The following is a 22,413-nucleotide window of genomic DNA, read 5'->3' as shown; positions in this document are numbered from 1 at the left end:
CATTTCTACCTTTACAATATCTCTTGTATGTGACACTCTCTAGGCAAATAGGTACCATCCTACTACAGTTCCTGATCACTTTTCTGTATTACTGCAATGTCTTACAAAAGGAAGGTCTTTCTTAAGTGTTGCCTCATTGAGCTGCTGACATGATTTTCCTAAAGCACCAATCTGGCAATGTCACCATGCTTACACAGAAGACTCCAGATTCTCTTACCTTCACAATCAAATATAAAGCCCTCTGTTTGACATTTAAAGCCTGTCATAACCAGTTCTCTTTCTAGCTTTCTAGTTTGCTTACTCCCCTCCATGTCTTCTATGATCAATCCACTCTGTTCTACATGCTGGTCTCTTCCTTCCCCCTCTCCATTCATTCCTACACATACACCACACACACTATCACATATCCAATCTTCATGCCTTTGAGTACAAAGGCTGTTCCTCATACCTGGCATTCTCTCTCTCCTCATTCCCGTCTCTTAGCTACCTTGACTTTCTTCAGGATTCAGTTTCTCCAGGAGACCATTCCCAGACATCTCTCCCCTTTTCTCTGATATTCCTTTCTATCCTGTATATATCTCATATATACATAGTTATATATATATGTGTATTGTCTCCCCCATTTGAATGTGAAGTCCCTGAAAGCAGGGATCATGGTTTTTGCCTTTCTCTGCATTCTTAGCACTTAGTGCAATATCTAACAAAATGGAAGTGCTTAATAAATATGTGTTGACCTACTGACAGACTAATAAGCCTTTCCTGGCTTATTGCATACAATTCTCCTTTATATAATTTATGTTCCAGCCAAAGTGGCCTTCTTGCTGTTTCAGTAGACTCTCTCTCCCTCTTTATGTTGTCCCTCATGTCTTGAAAGCATTCTTAACCTCTGTCTGATAGAAACCCTTGCTTCCTTCAAAGATCTCTTCAATTAGAATCCCCTAGAGAAGACCTACCCTGATTCTCCCCACTTGCTAAAACCCTTTTCTCAAATTACTTTGTACCCACTTTGTATTTATTCTCTGTGTACATGAAGCTTTTGCCCAATAGAACTCTCAAGATCCTTGAGAGTTAATTACCACTTCATTTTTTTTTCTTTGTATCCCTATTTCCTAGCATATAATTAGCACTTAATAAGTGCTTGGTGAATGAATAGATGGAGGGATGGATGGTTAATGGATGGATGGCCAAGGTTGCAAAGCAATTCAGTGACAAGAGTAACAATTGTAGCCAAGCATTTTCAAATTTCTGGCACCATATTGTTGAGACAGACTGTTAAAAGGTTCCATCTTTCATTACACTTCATACCTGATACTATCTAATACAATTTGACCATGAAGAATGGTTTTGAAAGTACACTGGTTTCTTTAGATCAAGGGTATATACTCCCTTCTAGGGAACTTTAATCATGTCTATACAATCAAAATAACCCAAATGAAGTATAGTTATTTTGGCCATTTTAAATTACTACATAAAAATTCAGCCATGAAAATGACTTTTTAAAAACCACTCCAAATGGACTATGATGAGTTAATTGATTGAGATGTGGTTCTCAAGTGCAGATATACACAGATGATACTTCACAGTGCTATCAGTTGCCACATTATAGCTTAGAGGTGATAGTGGAGTAGAGAAAATTAACCATGAAATGAGAAGTGAAGGGCAGATATGGAAGATTGCATCTGCACACTCTGGGCTTGTTGGCTTTTCTTCAAAACTTAGGTACCTTCAAGAATGTCTACAAAGTCAGTGAAAAAGCCCCCTGCATCATTTTTCATGTAATTTCTAATCTAGGAAGAAGTTAAAATGCAAATATTGGCTCTAAGTTTTCTATGTCTTTTTACTTTTAAACTAGATACTTATAGAAGGGGACAAAAGACATAGTGTCAGGGGTTTTATTCTCTAATTGTCTAGAACAGTTACATGCTACAGTTAAAAGCTCTCTTCATCTGGTGTTGAACTGTGGAAAATTGACATAAAAAGGGAGATTGCTTACTTAGACACCATGTTACACTTGAAAAAATAATTTTTAAAAAACCTAACTACCATACTAAAAGACAAAACAATCTTCAAATGTGAGTGAAGGTGGGGCTGGCAAGACACTGACACTACCTGTGTGATTTTGGGCAGGTCACTGAGCCTCTGTGGACCTCAGTTTCTTCATCTATAAAATAAGGGGGTTGGATTGGTGGTTGTGAGAACTCTAGCTATAGGTCTAGAATCATAAATATTAGCGCACTTCAGGTTTTTAATATGCTTTAGATTTCAGTAGATAAATTAGAAAGTGTACTGCTCTTTAAAAATTTTTAAATAACATTTTATTTTCCCACAATTACATGTTAAAACAATTTTTAACATTTGATTTTTTAAAAAGTTTGAGTTCCAAATTCTATCCCCTTCCCTACCCCCTCTCTGAGATGGTAAACGATTTGATATAGGTTATACACACAATCATGTAAAACATTACCATATTATTCATTTTGTACAAGACTTGAAGTGTGCTAATTTTTGCACATGAACACATCTGTTTTAAAAACAACAGAAATATGCTGACTTAAATTGATGAATGGCCCATTGAAGGCACCCTGAAGGAGAAATGGATTCTTCTTCACCTACATTTTGGATTCTCTTGGAAGCTCTGAGTATAACTGTAAATAATAAACTAGATAAACTTTCTAAATAAACTAATGTTAGAATTCTACTAAAAATTAGTTTTTAAAAAAATCTATCGACATATAAGAACCTTGTTTTCCAAATGATCTTTACCTAATCTAACACTTCTGGAAATTCTCTTGTGTCTCTGAAAACATTACGCCTAAATCTTTTAATATATACGGATTCTCATCTATAGGTTCTGCCTTATTGATAGGCAGTAGACAAGTCATACTACTCAACGTGGCCTCTACTTGATGGGAAAATTCCCCAGATTTAAGATACATTCCTTTACCTGAATATTGTTCATACCTAAAATTCTATTAGAGATTCAATTCTTTCAGCTTAGGAGTCATCCCATTTTAAACTATTAAATACCTTGGGGAGGAGGAATAGTCAATCAGCATTTATCATATGGTTACCATATGCCTGGCACGATGCTAAGTTCTGAAGGCACAAACAGAGACAAAAAGCAGAACCTGCTCTCAAGGAGCAGGGGTGAACCCAGGTCCTCAATCCTCAACTCTTCCCTGAAGCCTTGATGATGCTGCCAAACGCACACCCCACCAGTTCAGTCAGAACTTCTTCTTTACATTGTTCTAGATAATTTTGTCTCATTCTCTCTTTTACTCCTATCACATTATGTTTGTATCATGTATTCATGTTGTAAAAATTGAGTACAAGCTATTTGGAGTCAAAAACTAACTTACTTTTTCATCTTAGTATCCACTAAATCTAACATACTGCCTTGCACACAGTAGATATTTAATAAATCATTGTTGAATTGAATGAACACATTAATTAATTGTCAGCTATTAACACCTTGACTTGAACTTGGTATATCAGCTTCTTTACTAAGTCATACCTATCTAGCTGAGAGGAAATATATAATAAGTCACAATAAGGTGAATATAGAGAGTGAGACATTCCTAGTCTGGGTATTAGCCAGGGACCATAGGATTTAGAGCCAGAAGAGATCTTAGAATAATTTAGTCTAACACTTTCATTTTACAGATGAGGACACTCAGGCTTAGAGAGGGTAAATGACTTATCTGAAGCAATACAGGAAGCAAATGGCAGAGTCAGGATTCAAACCCATACAGTCTGACTCCATGTCTAAAGTGTCTGGCACATAGTAAGTGCTTAATAGATGCTTTTTGATTTGACTTCCCACTACACGATACTGCCAGGGAAAGTGATGACAGCTAGAGCTCTGAGCAACCAGGCTGAGATATTTAGGAAGTGGGCTCCTGATGGGATATAGGGCACACAGAAAGGAATAAAGGTTATTAAAGGGTTAAGTGGGCAGCACCAAAGTAGCCATTTCACATTTTTTTCCCAGGGCTCACCCTGTTAATTGGATCTATTTTTTCCTAATGTTCCTACTTGATGTTTACTCTTCTAGATACTTGAGATTCAGTTCTTCCTATTACCTCATCTGCACTGCAGCATTTAAATACAAGTAGCAGCAAGAGTAGCCACCACCACCACCTTGCAAAGGCTCAGGAGCTCAAACATTAAGTATAAAATTATGTGTTGTTGGGTATGATTTGCCTATGTGTGCTACCACAGACACTAAAAGAAATCATCTTGTATAGATTATGGATGTGGACAGAAAGCTGATATCAATAGGAAGAAAACCACAAAGAATTCTAAAAGGCACTGAGACTCTCCGATGCTTTCCTTTCCTCTCCTTATTTTTACCTTTTGATCTTGGAAACACCATACTGTTAAGAAACATTGCTATTTGTCTTCCATTGTTTTTCACTGAAACATATCCCATCACTGACAGGCTATCCATTCTCTTCTATCTCATTTGCCAGGACACCCAGCAACACACACACACACACACACACACACACACACACACACACAATCCAGACCCTTTAAGGACTTCCAATTCCTTGATTGCTATTTCATCATATATTTGTTGTCCCATGTGAATTTCCACACGAATTTCCAAAAGCAAGCTATTCCAGAATGCTTCTCTTATAAAACAGGAGAATCCTTGAGCATAAATCAGTTTCTTTTTTGTCTCTTATTTCCCAGAGCAAAGCACTCTATTTTCATCTGAAGATACTGTAATTGTGATCTAAGAAGTAGGCTTTCTACCATTAATAAGTTGACAAAAATGGTCATTGAGGAACAAAGGAATATCCACCTGGGAAAGTCCAACCAATCCTAGCATTCAGAGTTTCTAAACAGCTCTGTTCAATAGTTACAGCATGATATATGTGGGCCTGGAATTCCTTTATGTTCCTGGAAACCTTTAGTCCTTTATATTAAATTTTTTCAAGAAAAATAATTGTACATTTTTGCAAGTAAATGCTATCACAGAAATTGTGTTCAGTGTCAGCTAAGACTCTTTGCCTAGAAGAAAACACCAGCTCAGTCCTCCCCCATAAGAGACTAGGGCATGTGTCTCCCCAGTCACTCCACTGAATTGGAAAGTGGATAATTCTGTTCCTCAGATTAAACTTTTGGATCTTGGCACTGAGTTGATATTCATAGGCTTAATGTCTGCTGTAGCAGGGTGGCAAAATGTTCAGTGGTCCTGTTGTCTTGGAGATAGGCTATTACAATTGGAAATGTATTTATTTGTTAGACCATACATATTGCTATAAAATATAAAAAGGAAAAAAAAACCTTACCCAAATCCAGAAAGTAAGCGACAGAAGAGAAAGAAGCCATAACCTTGGACAAATGACGAAAGGAAGGCAAAGAATCCATTGACAGACATGCAAATCAGAAGAGATTGTCTCCTTCCCACTTTGTCTGCCAATCCGCCCCAGAAGAATGACCCCACCATCATCCCGAGGTACACTATGCTACCTGCAACACACAGAAAACAAGGAAACACAACATGGTTTGAAGGTGTTATTTTGCAAATGTCACGACAAACAGCAATGGACAAAACAGATTTAATATTTCACCCTGGAACATTTCAATCCAAACGGTGGCATTTGGGAGCTTCCTTAACATGCCCAATACTTGATTAAAATAAAAAAGGACATTGACAAATATACTGCTCGGTTTTGCCAATGGCAAGCATAATAACAATAAACTAGATTATTCTTAATAAAAAAAAGAGTCAGCCTACTCATAGAAATATTTATCCAGCATGAATGAACATGTGGACCCAGTTGATCATTATTTTTTTTCAAATCTGGGTTCTACTTTACTAGTTTAGATCATAAGCCAATAATAAAATCATGGCCTCATACATCAGGAGTTTTTTTTCAAAAGTTGCTAGGCCATCAAAAACAAACTAAAAAATGCTCTTTGTTCATAGATTTTTTATAGCACCATTATTTGTAATTGAAAAAAGTGGAAATACCTAGATGTCTAACAATGGCAGGTATGGTTAGATAAGTTTTGGGTATTAATATAATGATCCTAGGTTTTAAGTTGGAAGGGGCCATAGGAATTCATTAGTAAACAAACTATAATACAATTTAGACTGACAAGTATAAGAAATATAAAGAAATCTGGAATGACCTTTATTAAATAATGCAAAAAAAAAATCAGAACCAGAACACAGTGCACACTAATTAGAACCACATAAGAGGAAAAGTGATGGGGAAGGAATGGAAAAAGAAGCCTGAGAGAGACCTATAGAGAGGGGCTGAAAAGCTATTACATTTTAAAATGCAATAACACTGCAATATTTTTTGCATCAAAACTTATTTAAATGTAAGTGATTAAAAACATAAGTGGTTAAAAACATTTGCTATGTTGATGTTTATTTTTGAGTTTATAATACATCATTTATAAAAAGATATTGGAGGAAATATTTCACATTACAAGACATTTCATATCACATGTTCTTTGAGTAATGAAGGCCAGAGACAAGAGAAAATGTAATGAGGTCAGTGTGAAGGACCATATTTATTTAACTTTTTGGGTGTAACTCATCGCAGGAGCAAAGGTTCATTTGAGGAGCACAATGGATGGGGGTGACATACCTGTCAATGTCAGTCAACTTGCCAACAAAGGTGTCTATGGACCTCCTGTTATTCTGAAACCAAAGTCAATGCCTCTCCCTCTCATTTGTGCAGCGTGCAAGAGGGAAGGCAACACCAGAAATGTTTAACACAAAACTGGATTTAGCCCAGTACTCATAGGTATGGGTTTACAATAGGGTGAGCCTTGGGTGGTTGCTTTATTATCAATCAATCAATAAACATTTATTACATCCCTATCACATGCCCAGGCACTGTGCTAAGTGCTGGGAATGCAAAAAGTGGCAAAAGACAGTCCCTGCCTCCAAGGAGCTTACAATCTAACAGGTATTGGTTCTGCAATCCAACCTAGGTACAGGTCATCCTAGGTCTAAAGGTCCCAAGATATACTGGGACTGTTCCAGTTCAGATCTAGGATAGGGTTAGGAGAGCCCTAGACTTGGGATTCACATGCCTACTTCAAAGTGAGGCTGCTGGGTAGTGTAGTGGATAGAGTGCTAGGGTCAAGAAGATCTAAGATGAAATCCTGAATCAGATATTTATTGGCTGTGTGACCCTGGGCAAGTCACTTAACCCTGTCTCAGTTTCCTCATTTATAAAATGAGCTGGAGAAGGAAATGGTGAAACCACTCTAGTATCTCTGACAAGAAGACCCTAAATGGGATCACGAAGAGTTGGACACAACTGAAAAAAATAAATGACTGACAAGTAACAGGATCACAGGGAACGGAGAATACCTATAGGATCCAGGGCTGTCAGCACTGGACATCACAGATTCTTCTGGGTGTGAAGACTTCCATCTCCAGCCTCTAAATCCCAACTGTTGCTTAATCTAAGACATCTCCTGAACAGCATTTTCACTGGCCACCTCCCAGCCCTAGAACTCTCTCCCTCCTCATCTGCCCTCCTAGCTTCTTTGGCTTCCTTCAAATCTCAGCTAATGGCCTATCTTCTGTAAGAAAGGACCATTTTTTGCCTTTCTAAGTGTCAGGGATCCAGCACTTAGCACAGTGCCTAGCATACAGTGGGTACTTAATAAATGCTAGATAGCTGATTAAGATTCTATGCTCCTTAGTCCTACCTTTCAGATATTCTCCTAGCCCAAGGAATCTGTTCTTCATATTTTCTTCTGTAATGAACATTTTCTTATCTTTCCTGATTTTCTCCAACCCTAAACACTTGATTCCAATTTGTTTTTATTGCTCTCTAAATACAAATTCAAGTCAGCAAACATTTATTTATCAGCTTCCTAAGTGCCAGGTATTGTGCTTAGTGCTGGGTGTAAGAATGCAAGCAGAAAGCCAGACAATTCCTTCCCTCTAAGACTTTGCATTCTTATAGGGGCAGAAATATAAAGGGGATAAAAAGGGATGGAAAAACCATTGAATACCCTCTTGGGGAAACTTAGAAGCCTCCTAGTGACAGTAAGTTACCATTATATGGTTTACAAGCCATACACATATCAATTCACAAAATATCATCCATTGTCATGGTCTTACAAAGGAAAAGATTAACAACAAAAAAAATGACTATAATAGGCTCATGGAGACCCTGGTGGCAGCTTCCTGCTCTTAGTTATTTCTTTCTCTTTGTCTTGACGATGTACTAAATAGCAGAAGAAATACTTCCTAAAACTCTCTAGGAAACAAATTTCTAAGCCATAATCAATTGGCTTTATCCCCTGAAGGAGAGTATTCAGGAAGAAAAATTTAATTTGCAATCCACCTTTACAGAGATGCTAAAAAAAGATCCATAATTCCATAAGCATTTTAAACTATCCAGCAAATGTATTTCTCCATTTCTCGTTCAATTCAATTCAGCAAATCAATTTATCTATAAGCATTTATTAAATACTTCAATGCAGTAGGAGTTGTACTAAGCAAACACTAATTAAGCACCTTTGTGTTGGGCACTGGGAATAAAATGACACAGTGTTTGCCTTCAGGGAACTTAAATCTACTGGAGAGAATATGATATGTTCACAGTTTAGTATACTACAAGGTACAGGTATGATGAGGGCACAGGAGAGACTGAGACAGCAATTTAGGAATGAATCATTTGACAAATATTTATTAGTAAATGCTCTGCTCTGTATCAGGGGCTGTTTTACCTAATTTGAATTCAAAGAAAAAGGTGTAAGAGTCCTTGTCTTCAGAGAGCTTGTGTCCTAACAGGAAAATCTGAGGATGTCAATAATTTCTTTCACATATTCTACCTATAGCCATGATGCATAGAACGGTAAGAAATTAGCAGCAGGCTAAGGAATCAGACCATTAGTACTGGGTGTCACATTTTTTTTTCTTATTAAAATTCAAGCTTGCCTATAATTTAATTTATTTTCATGCTCAGTCTCATGCTTTTTCATCATATCTTCATGGCTGTCTGAGTCTCTGGAAAACTCAAGCGTTTCTAAGGTATTTTTTTCCCTCTGGCAAAGGATAACACTGGTCACCCTGGTAACACAGGGAACATAAAATACTTCCCAGGTGCCACCAAGGCCTGGAAAAGAGCTGGAAGATACCTTGTCTTGCTCAGCAGAAGCTAAGAGAACTGTGCGTTCCCATGCTCAGATTAATTCAATGAGCTGCTATAGAGGTCTGGCACGTTCTCAGTCCTCTAGAGAAAAAAAGTTATTGAAAACAGCTCAGTGGCAATGGAGAAAGAAACGAAGCCCCATGCTAAAAGGAGCATGCCTTCCTGCCGTTCCAAAGAGGTAACAATTCCCCTGGCTTTTCTGGTCCATGGACCATGTCAGGGACTAGACTGTATCACTACTTCACTACTTAACTCTTTCCTCACAGAGAGAGACAGAGAGACAGAGAGACAGAGACAGAGAGACAGAGAGACAGAGACAGAGACAGAGAGAGACAGAGACAGAGCAGAGAGGCTTATGAGAAAAACTCTTTCTTATGTGTAATACATGGGAAACAGGAACGAGGGTTCTCAATTGTAAGTTTAATTAGCTTAGTCTAAGTCTACAACTCAACCCCATTTGCCTCATTAAGCACCCTGACCAACTTAAGGGGATTCCTAGTTTCTTCCTGCTACTGATGGTCATATACAGGTCAATAGAGTACTCCCATCAATGGCTTTCTATTCTCCTAAAAGCACATAGAGTATGCCTTCCTAGGCATATTTTGTCCTTCCTAGGACAAAATCCATTGGGATGAACTTCAGCTAAGGCACACAGATACACATAACAGCTAATATTGATGATGGTGATGATGATGACTTTGTTATTGTCCAGAAGAGGAAGAGGATGGAAAAAAGAACAGGAAAAAGGGGGGAAAGAAAGGAAAGTAAGAAGAGAGAAGAACTTAAAAGTAGTTTGTAACCATTCAGAAGAGGAAAAGTATAATTAAAGCTACCAAAAAAAGGCAAACAAGTTCTATGACCTTTTCCTTCCCTGCAAGTCAACTCTTAAAATGAAATTAATGTAAGCACTGCATGGAAAATCTACCACTTTTTTCTTTATCATCATTCAAGTTCTGATATTTTCTTCTTTCTAGTTTGGGATGTTTTAAAGACTAGTTAACAAACTTCTCTACTTAAAAACCAGCAGAACATTTTCTTAGATAATATTTAGAAGCTATAGATTAGGAGCCATTCAGGACAAATCTTCCCATAACTACAAAGTCAAATAAAAACAAGCAAAGTAATAATTTCAAAAGTAAATTTATACAGAAAGAGAATCCAGACAGTCTCCCTCCAGTTTGCATTGGAAAAATGTCACATCAAAAACAACTCACCCTCCCCTGTAGGGTCTTGTGTATATTTAATGAAGCTTCTCACACATTCCTGGATTTTATATTTAGAAACGCTGGTGTTAAATCAAGACCAAAATTTCTCTAGCCATTTATATAGTTGTGCAATGCCATATTAAGCAAAACAACTTTTTTTCTTTAAAAGTTATTTTTTTCTAAACATAAAAACTATTCATTATTCTAGACCTATATATGGATACCAGATAATCAATTCAACAAGCATTTTAATGTTCTTTTTATACCTCAGGAACACTGTCCTCAGTTAGGGGAAGATAAAGACAAAACCTAAAACAGTTCCTGGGCTCTAGGAGTTCACATTCGACTGAGACTAAAGATGGAAGAGTCTTCTATTGGATTGAATAAGTATAAAATGGCATGTAAATTTTCTGTAAAAAAAGAATTAACAACTTTTTTTTTTGATACAAGATTCTTTTCAACAAACCAACCCCTTTACAAAACTTGCCTCCCACCCAAATAATTAGATATTTATCATTAACAGAAAGTAAAGATGTGTCCTTTAACTTTTACAGTATGGTACCAACTCTGACTACTGAATTTGAGTTTTATTGCCTCTCTTTAAAAAAAAAATAATAAACTATACCTGTGATTTCATAGATGTAATGAGCTTCAAGTAATGACCTTCCTCTTGTAGATTAGCATCTTCATGTAATTTATTGTCTTAGGGTTGGCTTGGGGAACTGAAAAGTTAGAGTGATTTACTCAGGATAACACTGGACCTTAAACCTAAGTCTAACAACATGCCACTTTGGCACACCTCTCTCTGCCTATCCACGTTGACTTTGCTTATACTATTGTGGCATTGTGTATCTGGCATCACTTCATGCCAGTTCTTCCCATATTTCTTTGAATTCTTTATATTCATCATTTATTATGTTGTAATGACAGTCCATTAGATTCATGAATGTCTTAATTAGTTCAGTCCATCCCCCCGATCATTGGGCACAGATTTTGTTTACAGATTTTGGTTATCACAAATAACATACTTTACAATTTTTTTGTGCATATGGATCTTTTCTTGTCATTGATAATTCCCATGGGATATAGTAATAGGAGTGGGATCTCTGGATCACATGATATGAATAATTAATAACTTTTTACATATCAGAATATTAGCTTTATGAGAATATAGTCTAAGTCTATATTTAAGTGTGAACCCCTGGTAGCCGGGACTCGCTCTAGGAGAAAGCATGATGTATCTGGAGTCAGAGGGCCTGACTTTAAGAATCTTTTTTCTTTTTCTAAATGAGGCAATTGGGGTTAAGTGACTTGCCCAGGGACACACAGCTAGTAAGTGTTAAGTATCTGGTCTGAGACCAGATTTGAACTCAGGTCCTCCTGACTTCAGCACTGATGCTTTACCCACTGTGCCACCTAGCTGCCCCCAGGACCTGGCTTTAAATCTCCTCTCTGGCCTATGTGATTTGAATAGTAACACCCTCTCTTGGTCTTGATTTTCTCATCTTTAAAATGAAGAAATTAGATACAATGACTTCAGATCTCCCTTTCTGCTTGGAATCTATATTCACATACACTTGGGCCCTATTGGGGGTAGGAAATTAGGGAAAGAGAGATTAATAAATACACCTGGTTATAGTATGATTCCCTATAAGACTTCTGGAAAATATTTAGAATCTTTAGGATAGTTAAATTGATAGAAACCAATTAATACCAGGGTCCAAGGGACCCTGGCATTTAGTTGAAATAAAATGAAGATCTTGTTAGTGTAGTATTGCCACTGATGTTGGCAATATACTGCTACCGTACCCTTGTTCCCGTCTTCTAGTCTTTCAAGTCCTATGCTATGAGGGAAAAGTGGTATTGGTTAACACTTGCCTAAGATACATTCATTGCCTGAGACATCAAAGCATCCAATTCAACTTTTGGTCGTTTCATGACCTATCTGGAACTCATTATTGACAACATTCACCCACTAATAATCATCCAAGTTCCTTGAACTACTCAGTAATAATAACAAAAAACGATAATAAAAGTATCTAGCATTTATGTAGAATTTTGAAGTTTTACAAAGTGCTTTACAAATATCATCTCATTTGATCCCCACAACAACCCTGGATGGAAGGTGTTATTATTATCTCCATTTTACTGATGAGGAGTGTGAGGGAGATAGAAATTAAGTGACTTGCTTAGGGTCACACAGCTAGTATCATGGGTAGGGTTCAAACTCAGGTGTTCCTGACTCCAGGTCCAGTCCTCTATCCACTGTGCCACTCGCTAGTTAAGTTAATATTGACAATTCTAGAACAGGTCAGTCTGATGGATTACCTGTACCATACAGACAATAAATACTAAAGAAATTCCAGATGGAAGAGCTGGATGTGAAATGGACACTACGTGAAAGAGGCGGAACAGTCAAAGAATCACAGAATTTGAGGAGTTGGAAAGGACCTCAATGACCATTTGTTCCAATCTCTGCACGAAAGGGAGTCTAATCTTGGAGGAAGAATGGGAAGGCATAGGCAGCATAGGATGAGTTTGAATACTGCCTCAGATTTCAGTATGGGCAAGTCATCTAATCTTTCAGATCCTTAGTTTCCTAATCTGTAAAATGGGGATGATAATACTTGCAAAATCTATCGTACAGCAGTTGTTGTGAGAAAAGCATCAGGAAGCATGAGTGAAGGATTCATAAAGCCAATAATGGAAGGTACGTTCCGCTCAAGCGAAGCCCTCTACCTGAGGCTGTTGCTAATTAACCCCTCCAGTTGATAGTGCTCTCCCACTTCAGAACAATTACTTTGCATTCAATGGATGAATGAATTAAATAATTATCTAATCAATCCATTAATTAATCTTATCTATGTACATTTTGTATCACCTGGCAGAATGTAAATTTGTTGCAGGCAGAGACTGTTTCATTTTTGTCCTCACAGTACCTGGTATGAAGTAGGTGCTGACTAAATGATTTTTTTTTTGATGAGGCAGTTGAGGTTAAGTGTCTTAGACATCACACAGCAAGTGAATGTTATGTGCCTGGGGTCACATTTGAACTCAAGTCCTCCTGAATCCAGGGCCAGTGCTCGATCAACTGCGCCACCTAGCTGCTCCTAGCTAAATGCTTATTAATTGAATGACTGATTGAATAGGTGTAGTGGGGTCAGTAGGGCAGCGAAGTGATATAGTGGATAGGTTGTTTGGTCTGAAGTCAGAGAGACCCATCTTCCTGAGTTCAAATCCAGTCTCAGATACATACTAGCTGTGTGATCTTGGGCAAGTCACTTAAACCCTGTTCACCTCAATCTCCTCATCTATGAAATGAGTTGGGGAAGGAAATGGCAAATCACTCCAATATCTTTGCCAAGAAAACCCCAAGTGAGGTCACTAACAGTCAGACACACCTGTAAAAGGACTAAACAACAAGTGGGGTCAGTTCATCAAGGAAAGCATAATGCAGAAAGAAGGGACCTAAGAATCATATGGAACATGATCAGTCACTAATTAGTCCTCTGACCTTGGGGAAATCATGTCTTTTGGCTAGAGTTTCTTCATCTGCAAAAATGAAATAATTGGATTAGATGACCTCTAAGGTACCTCTCAGTTCCAGACTAGAGCATTTGGACTTTATCCTCTAAGTTAACGAGGAGCCATTTGTCAGTTAAAGAGTGGGGCAATAATATGATTAAAGATGCATTTTATGAAGGCTAATCTGGCAGAGAGTCTGGATTGGAGAAGGGAGAACTTTAATGTGGGAAAAAAAGCAAGGAGTCAGCTGTAGAATTTGGTGACTGAATGTGAATAGCAGAAGAAAGGATGTAGTGAAAGATGACTCTGACATTTCAAAAACTAAACCCAGGTCTTCTTACTCAAAGCTTTATCTTTCCATTACTCCACACTGGCTCTCCTAAGTTAAAAATGTAGAAGAATCTCAGGAAGGGAAATATCACTGTGGATTAGGCTACATAGGTTGCTATTTTCCTAATGATCCACAGAGGACCAAAATGAAAATTAGAGTGGAGGAAAAAGGGTGAAACATCAATCCATCAAAGGTATTGCTTATCCAGCCACGGAAATGAAAGAGTCAAAAGGAAAAAGTGCATATGTGACTAGTGAGAAGTCTAGGAGTGGAAGAAATGTATTAATCTTGGGCAAGTACCTCAATGGTACCCAATTTCCTTATTTGCAAATGATAAAGTCTCCTCCAGATCTAAATCTAAGACCTTATTTAGGAAGAATGGCATTTTGTCTTATTTCCCAAAAATGTGCGAAAGAGACCTAAGAAATTTACCAACTTTCTCCACTGCAATAACAGCATAATGTAATAGTAAAATTGTTTGATTTGGTGTCAGAAACCTGGGATTAAATCCTGGGTGTGTTAGGCTCAGTAGATAGAACAGTGGGCCTGGAGTCAGGAAGATCTGAGTTCAAATCTGGCCTCAGACACTTACTAGCTATGTATTCTTGGGCAAGTCACTTAACCTCTGTTTGCCTAAGAGGCAGCTAAGTGAATCAAGGGACAAAGTGCTGGGTCTGGCACAAGGAAGTTGTTGCTACTGTTTTTCAGTCATGTTTGACTTTTCATGACCCCATTTGGGGTTTTCTTGGCAAAGATATAGGAGTGGCTTGTCATTTCCTTCTCTGGTTCATTTTACTGATGAAGAAACTGAAGCAAACAGTGTTAAGTGACTTGCTCAGGGTCACACAGCAAGTAAGTACCTGAGGTCAGATTTGAACTCAGGAAAATGAGTCTTGCTGACTCTAGGTCCAGCACTCTGAGTTCAAATGTGGCCTCAGTCACTTACTCGCTGTGTGACCCTAGGTAAGTCACTTCACCTCTGTTTGCCTTAATCACTGCAGAAGGAATTGGCAAACCACTCCAGTATCTTTTCCAAGAAAACCCCATGGACAGTATGGTTCATGGGGTCACAAAGGGTCAAACACAACTAAACAATTACAACAACAATGCTACTTATGACCTGTATGACATTGGGCAAGTCACTTAATTTTTCTAAACCTCAGTTTCTTCCTCCATATTTTGAAAAAAATTGGACTAAACCAGTGATTCTCAAACTTTTTGTTTTCAGGACCCCTTTACAAGTCTTAAAATTTATTTTGAGACCTCAAAGAGCTTTTGTTTAGATGGATTAAATCTGTTGATATTTACTGGACAAGAAACTAAAAGGTCTTAACGTTATTATAAAAATAGTTTTAACCTTGAGGATTCCCTGAAAGGGTCTCAGGAACCACACTTTGAGAACCAACTGACTCTGAGATTTCTAAGGTATTTTCGTTTTCTAAATCTATGATCCTGAGATCTTTGAAGACGCGTCTTTGTCCTGTGCAAGAAAAAAATTATCCAAATACAGCAAGAAAATCTAATCGATAGTTTGGAGTTGCAAGTTTAAAAAAATTGAGATTAATAATATTCTATCTTTACATATTCAGAAGGTAGGTAGCATAGTGAGTAGAGAGCTGGGTCTGAATTAGGTGTGATCTCAGGCATTTACTAGCTGTTTGACCCTGGGTAAGTCACTTAACTCTGTGTTACTCAGTTTCCTCATCTGCAAAATAAGCTGGAGAAGGAAATGGCAAACACTCCAGTATCTTTGATAAGAAAACCTCAAATAGGGTCATGGAGAGTGGGACATGTTGGAAACAACTGAACAGAACCCAGGCTTCCCAAACCTCAGAAGTTCCCAATTTAGGAAATGATTCACTGTGAAAAATCATTAAAGAAATGTTGACTTTTGAAAGAAGTTACTTAGCTTTGATGCAACCTGTTAATAATACTTTTAAAAAGGGCGTACTTATTCTCCACAAGGCAATCCCAAGGCCAATTACTAATGTCTAATGTGATAATCACTTCAATGCATTCTGTCAGAAGGGGGGGGGGAGTGGATAATGTGATAGAGTGAAAGACCACTTTCTTTTACAGTCAGAGGACCTGAGTTCAGATCCTGCTTCTGTCATCTACTATCTATATGGACTTGGAAAAATCACTAAGTTTCTCTGGGCTGCAGGTATCACATCTGTAAAATAAATGGATTGGAGAATATAGTTTCTAAAGTCCCTTCCATCTATAAATCTATGATTTTATGATGCTAAGTACCTGTGAGTAAATTGCTTAGAAGACAGCTTGATTAGAAGGTATACTATAATAAATCATATTCTTGATAGGCTCAAAACGTATTATTTTGATCCCAGGCCATCTCCAGCCTTGACTTTTGCCCTGCCACTGCACTTCTTTGACTGTGCAGGAGAGAGTGGGGCTGATGACTTTGAGCAGCCCTGCCTCTCTTAAATGCAATTCACATGCAAGTCAAGACATACCCTCCTGATGTAGTCGCTCCTCTTTGAGGAAGGACGGAGAACAATTATCGTCTTAGGGTAATTTTAGCTAGTTTCCATTTTCATGTTTAAGGTAGAAATAGTGTGAATGGAAGGAACGCTTCAGTAACTTTTTCTTGTTTTGTTTTGTTTTCTCAGGTCTATTATTTCATTCCTCAATGGAACTTCCACCAATGCACGTTTAACAATGTATAGGCATAGAGAAGGCACCAGGGTATCCAGAGGTTTAGTGAATTACCAATGATCACAAAGCTAGTAGGTGTCAGATTGGAGACTTGGCTCTGGGTCTTCATGAGCCTTTCATCTACATATTAAGCTGCCTCTTTATTTCCTGAGTAGTTCCAAAATTCAAAACCCTTTCTCAAGAACATGGTATGCTAATTTCCATTTATATAATAAGGCACTCCATTTTTTTCTCCTCTTGAAAAGCATTAAGTATTGCAGTGGGCAGGACTAGGAAAATCGTTCTGCCACTGGCCTGCCCCAGTATTCTCCAGAAGATTTCAGTAAATTTTGAAAAGAGTTAAGGCCCATAAGGATCCCATGCAAGGACTGCCAAAGCAGCAGACAGTGCTGCTTAGCTTTCCTAATGAACGTCAGAGCAGGAAGACAGATGAAGTGGGTATATGCTCATTGGGCGAAGAACAATTATTTCAATAATAATTAAAATAATAATAGCTAGTATTTATGTAGCACCTACTATGTAGCAGGCACCGTGCTACACATTTTATGTGTACCTGAGAGGTTATTGTTGTCCAGTCATTTTAGTCATGTCCTGATTCATGACCTGATTTACCTGGTTTACCATTTCCTTCTCCAGCTCATTTTACAGGTGAGGAACTGAGACAAATAAAGTTAAGTGAACTGCCCAGGGTCACACAGCTAGTAGGTGTCTGAGGACAGATTTGAACTCAAGAAGATGAGTCTTCCTGACTGCAGGCCCAGCACTCTGTGCACTGTGGCGCCACCTAGCTGCCTGTTTACTGATGCAACAGGGCCAACAAATATGGAAACCCTCAATAAAACATCACACTGTTTGACTTTAAGGAGGCATGGTGGAGGATGGCCACCCAGCTAGGCCTCATATGTGCCCTCTCTGCAGAGCTTCCTTCCAGAGCCCTATTAGCAAGGACTCATATGCTGCTGCTGCTGCTGTTGTTATTCAGTCATGTCCACCTCTTTGTGACCTCATGTGGGTTTTCTTGGCTAAGATACTGAGGCAAACATAGTTCACTATATCTAGCCAATCCCAGACTTCCAATCATGCTTCTCCCAGGTCATTGACCACAAGGATATGTAGGCATCCATCCCACCTTTTTCATCGCTGACTCTGTGAACAGTAATCAGATCCATGCCACTATTTACTTCTGTAAAGGATATGTCAATGGCCTGCTCTTTGGCTCCACTCTAACTGTGGAATACTATCCTCTGAGAAGGGGTAAGAATAAACCAGTAGTAAAATGGGTTGCCCTTCTGTCTGGGGCTGCCAGGAACTCTCAGATAATTTATAGTCTGCTTCTGACTGCCTTCATTATCATCCTGCACACTTTATGGTTGTGTGAGGTGGGGTGTGGGGAGGGCGAAAACTGCCTAAAAGCTAGTAGTCAGTCAGTCGTCAAGCATTTAAGTGCTTATGATGCACCAGGCACAGTGCTAAGTGCTGAGGATACAAAGGAAGACAGAAACACAGAGGAGTTGTGAAGGAAAAGAAAAGCTGGTACTGTGAAATAGTTGTGGTGGAAAAGAGTGCCCCTTTTCAGCATCTTCCTATTTTCAGCTTGTAGAGGTAAGTTGTCAAATCTACAAGAAGAAAGAAACCTCTTCTTTTTCTTTTTTTAGCTGCTGCTTGCCTGGCAATTAGACCTAAAACGCTACTTTATCCAACAGCATTGAAAACCAACTAACCAGAGAAAAATGAGTATGTCTTATTTGCCCATCCATCAATTATTCCCTCAATCTATGCTTTGGAAAGCACTCAGGTTGCTGCAGGGCCTTTCTCAAACCAATAAGAGTACATTAATAAGCTCCTTGAGGGCACAGAACAAGGATCATGTCTTTTCTTTACTCTGTAAAGTGATAGTCACTATGTGAGGGATGAACAAATTCTAAGGTGATGGCTGAAAGGCTCTGGAGAGAGAAAGATACCACTGCCCATCCTTGTCAGTCTCTACTTTGGTAATAACTGAAAAGATTCTGGATCACCCCCACCCACTTCCCACCCCCACCCCACATACACTACTCTGTTTTTCCTATTCCAGAAGAATGAGGTAGTGTTAAAAGCAAAACAAAACCAGGAATCATTTTCAATAAAAAAAAAAAACAAAGCATGAGAATAGGGATATTTTCCTTTCTATTATGGGACAGTGAGGTGTGGTAGCTAAAGAGCTGACCTGAAAAGCCAGGAAGACCTGAGATTCAAACTTTTTTTTCTGGCATACATCCTGGCTGTATGACTTTGGAGAAGTCTCTTAATTTCTCTGTGCTCTAGGCAACTCTCTAAGATGATAAGTTGGAGACAAGGTGCCAGTCTTCTCATTGGTAGAGGGAGTTTCTTCATCTGAGGGTTTCCTATACCACCAAAAACACAGCTTCAGTCCCTATGCTGCTATGGAGGGAAGTAGGGCAGCCTCCTTAGGGCTTCTACAGAGAACAGGTTGCTGGTTGAGATCAGGCTTGGCATTTATGCAATTGTTTGTTCTGATAAGAAAGCATGGCATGAGGTTAATAGGTAAGACAGGCCGAAGATTTTCACATTAACTTAACAATAATAATAATAATAATAATAATAATAATTAAAGCTGACATTAATATAGGGTAATTAAGGTCGATATTTCTTGTTAAGGTTTGCAAAGCACTTTACATACATTATCTTATTTGGTCCTCACAACAAGCCTGCCATCAGGGGGACTCTTCCTAACCCTACTTTACAGATGAGAAGACTGAGGATATGTGACTTACTCAAGGTCATATAGCTTCTAAGTGTTTGAGGTAAAATCCAAGTCCAGGTCTTTCTGACTCCAATTCCAATGTCCTAGCCAGGACACCATGTTATTAAAAATGCCTCCATCCTCAGTAATCTGACCAATCTAAACTGATGGAATATGGATGAAACATTCCATGATATTGCCAACTGTACCTGATACCTTTTCTGCTTGGGGCACCACAAATAGGACCTATTAGTGATCCTTTCTCTGTCTGCTTATAACATGGCTTCCCAATCTCATTTTCTAAAGCTAAAAAAGTTGAATCAGTTTCATTGGAAAAAAATAATATAACTTTTTTGCTAAGGTTTGCAAAGAATATCACAAATGTTATCTCATTGAAGCCTCCTTCATGGTAGGGACTACAGATAGACTTCTCCACTTCTCTTCAGGATGAAACTCGAGGCCCAGACTTAAGTGACTTGTTTATAGCCATGAAGTAAGTGGAAGGGGAAGGATCCAAATCCAGGTAACTCTTGACCACAAGTCCCTCTCACTTTCTACTACACCATGCCCCTGAAATTTCTAAGGAGAGTTAATATTTCATTGAAAAAATTACAAATTCTAATTTTTAAATTTATTTCTGGGATTATTTAATTTAATTTTTGAAAATGTGCAGAACAATCAAAAATGATCAATTTTTGCTTCCATATTTAAATGGGATAAGAATACATTTGACAATTTTTCCAAAGCATAATCATGCAGGGCAAAAACTACGCTGATCATGACAACCAAAAAGGCTGTGGTTAGGGAGTTATCTATAGGCTAGACATGGTTTCTTCTTCTTGTGTGTTGACTTCATGCTATTTGAAGCTGTGATCATGATGATAACAATAGGGGAAGAGTGCTAAAGTTGGATCCAGGAAGACTAGGTTCAAACCACGTCTCTGATCCTTGCCAGCTGTGTGGCCATGACCAAAGTACTTTACCTTCTGACGTCAATTTTCCTTATCTGTAAAATGGGATAGTTGTACCTATAACAGCTACCTCTCTAGGCTATTGGGAGTATCACATGAGATAATGGGTATAGAGTGCTTTGTATACTAAGGGTTCTATAAATATTAGCCATTATTAAGCTTCTGATCCTAGAGCCCATTCTCACTCTGAACTGTAAGCAGTGATTGTCTATGACTAGATCCTTTTCACAATCACAGTCTCTTAAAAAAAATATCTTGCCCATAATAATTTTAAGAAAGAATCTAACTTGTATGAAACACACTCACAACAAAACCTTGGCCTTTTGGGTAAGGCTTAAAACCAAGTACCTGGCCCCATCTTCTTTTATCAAAGCATAAGAGAATTCAGCCTGGGTCAGTCAGAATAGGGCTGATGAGCACTGCCAGGACTAACTCTTGGAAGAAGGCAAACACTGCGGAGTGCAGGGAAGATGCCCAGTCTGTTCAGCTGTCCCCAATTTTTCATTGCCCCCTAGGCTACAAAAAAGAGGTTTAAGAGAATTCCTGATGTTTTAGTAATCCTGGTTGGGCGTGGTGATGTGAGGTTGAGCCCCTGGTTATGTTTGTAGTGGAATACACAATAGTTTTTGAGCACATGGAGGTAGAGCAAGGTTAGAATATCGGGGAGTGGCACGAATAGGGAAAGGGCATTCACCTGCAGCTGATTCTGAATCCAGAGTCACTTGCCATAGGGGAAGAGGGAGAATAACCTCTAGTCAAGGAGTTCCCAACCATTTTTGAACCATGAACCTTTTTTGGCATTCTAGTGAAACCTATGGACCCTTCTCAGAATATTTTTAAGTGGATAAAATAAAATACATAGAATTACAAAGGAAGCTAATGATATTAAAATAAAGATGTAATTTTTTCCCATTTGTTCTGGGCTGGGCTCAACTCAAGTCACTTCCCTGATAGTTTAGGTTCAATTCTGTAGCAAAATAAAATGCTTCAAAGTCAAGTTAACAAAAAGACATTTACTTTGCCATAGCAAGAGAATGGTATTTGACAAGAATAAGCATTGAAGACATCAAGTTGATTCACCTAGGTGAAGTTCCTTTGCATGATCAAACCTCTGAGAGCGATCCCCGATCCAGGTCCTTGAGGATACTTCATACTCTCAGAAGATGAAGAAATGAACTTAAATCTGAGCTTAGTTCCCTGAGCCAAACAAGTTTTAGTGAACGTTCCAATACCTTGTAAGGAAAAACTATTCTAACCTTCAAGGGGAGACATGAAGTTCATAGGACCCTGCCCCCCCCCCAGAAATATAGCCATAGATCCCTGTTCTACATTGAGACAAAGGTAAGCCCCAGAACACCATTTAGGAGGCCAGAGAAGGTGTATGCCCTTGGTGTCTAGTGTTTGATCCCCTCAGAGTAGTTTCAGGATTTAGGGACGGGGACCAACCTTGACAGATGCTAGGATGTCTGAATAACACAATTCAGAACAACCATTCATTCATGAAAGAATAAAATAAAACCTTAGTTAAATACTTTGTGTTAGGCACTGTGCTACGTGCTTGAGGCACAAATACAAAAGCATGCCAATTCCTGTCCTCGAGGAGTTTACTTGTTAATGGAGGGAAACAACACAAATAGAGAAGTGGTAGCTAAGGGAAGGGAGTTTGGATCTGAGGAGTCACCCAGACGGTGAATGGAGACATAGAGAAGTTAATCGGCTCACCATTTCCAAAAGCAATGGAAATATTGATTTCCTTTACTTTTCTCAGAGCTAGAGGTAGAAAGGAATAGCCATGGTCCCCGGGGGAGGAGGGAAA

The 22,413-nt window shown here is 38.5% G+C and overlaps 1 protein-coding gene across 1 annotated transcript in view; it reads right to left on the bottom strand.

Moving 5' to 3' along the window:
• The window catches only part of SV2C (synaptic vesicle glycoprotein 2C), a 272,446-nt gene that overhangs the window by 144,968 nt on the left and 105,065 nt on the right, over positions 1-22,413 (bottom strand). Inside the window, exon 3 of the mRNA XM_020998499.2 lies at positions 5,301-5,481. Within this exon, the coding sequence (XP_020854158.1) occupies positions 5,301-5,481 (181 nt within the window). The remainder of the gene's footprint in view (positions 1-5,300; positions 5,482-22,413) is intronic.

The sequence above is a fragment of the Phascolarctos cinereus genome, unplaced genomic scaffold (assembly GCF_003287225.1).
Source record: "Phascolarctos cinereus isolate Bilbo 61053 unplaced genomic scaffold, phaCin_HiC Scaffold_4;HRSCAF=312, whole genome shotgun sequence".
Taxonomy (NCBI): domain Eukaryota; kingdom Metazoa; phylum Chordata; class Mammalia; order Diprotodontia; family Phascolarctidae; genus Phascolarctos; species Phascolarctos cinereus.
This window is presented reverse-complemented; position numbering and strand designations above follow the sequence as displayed.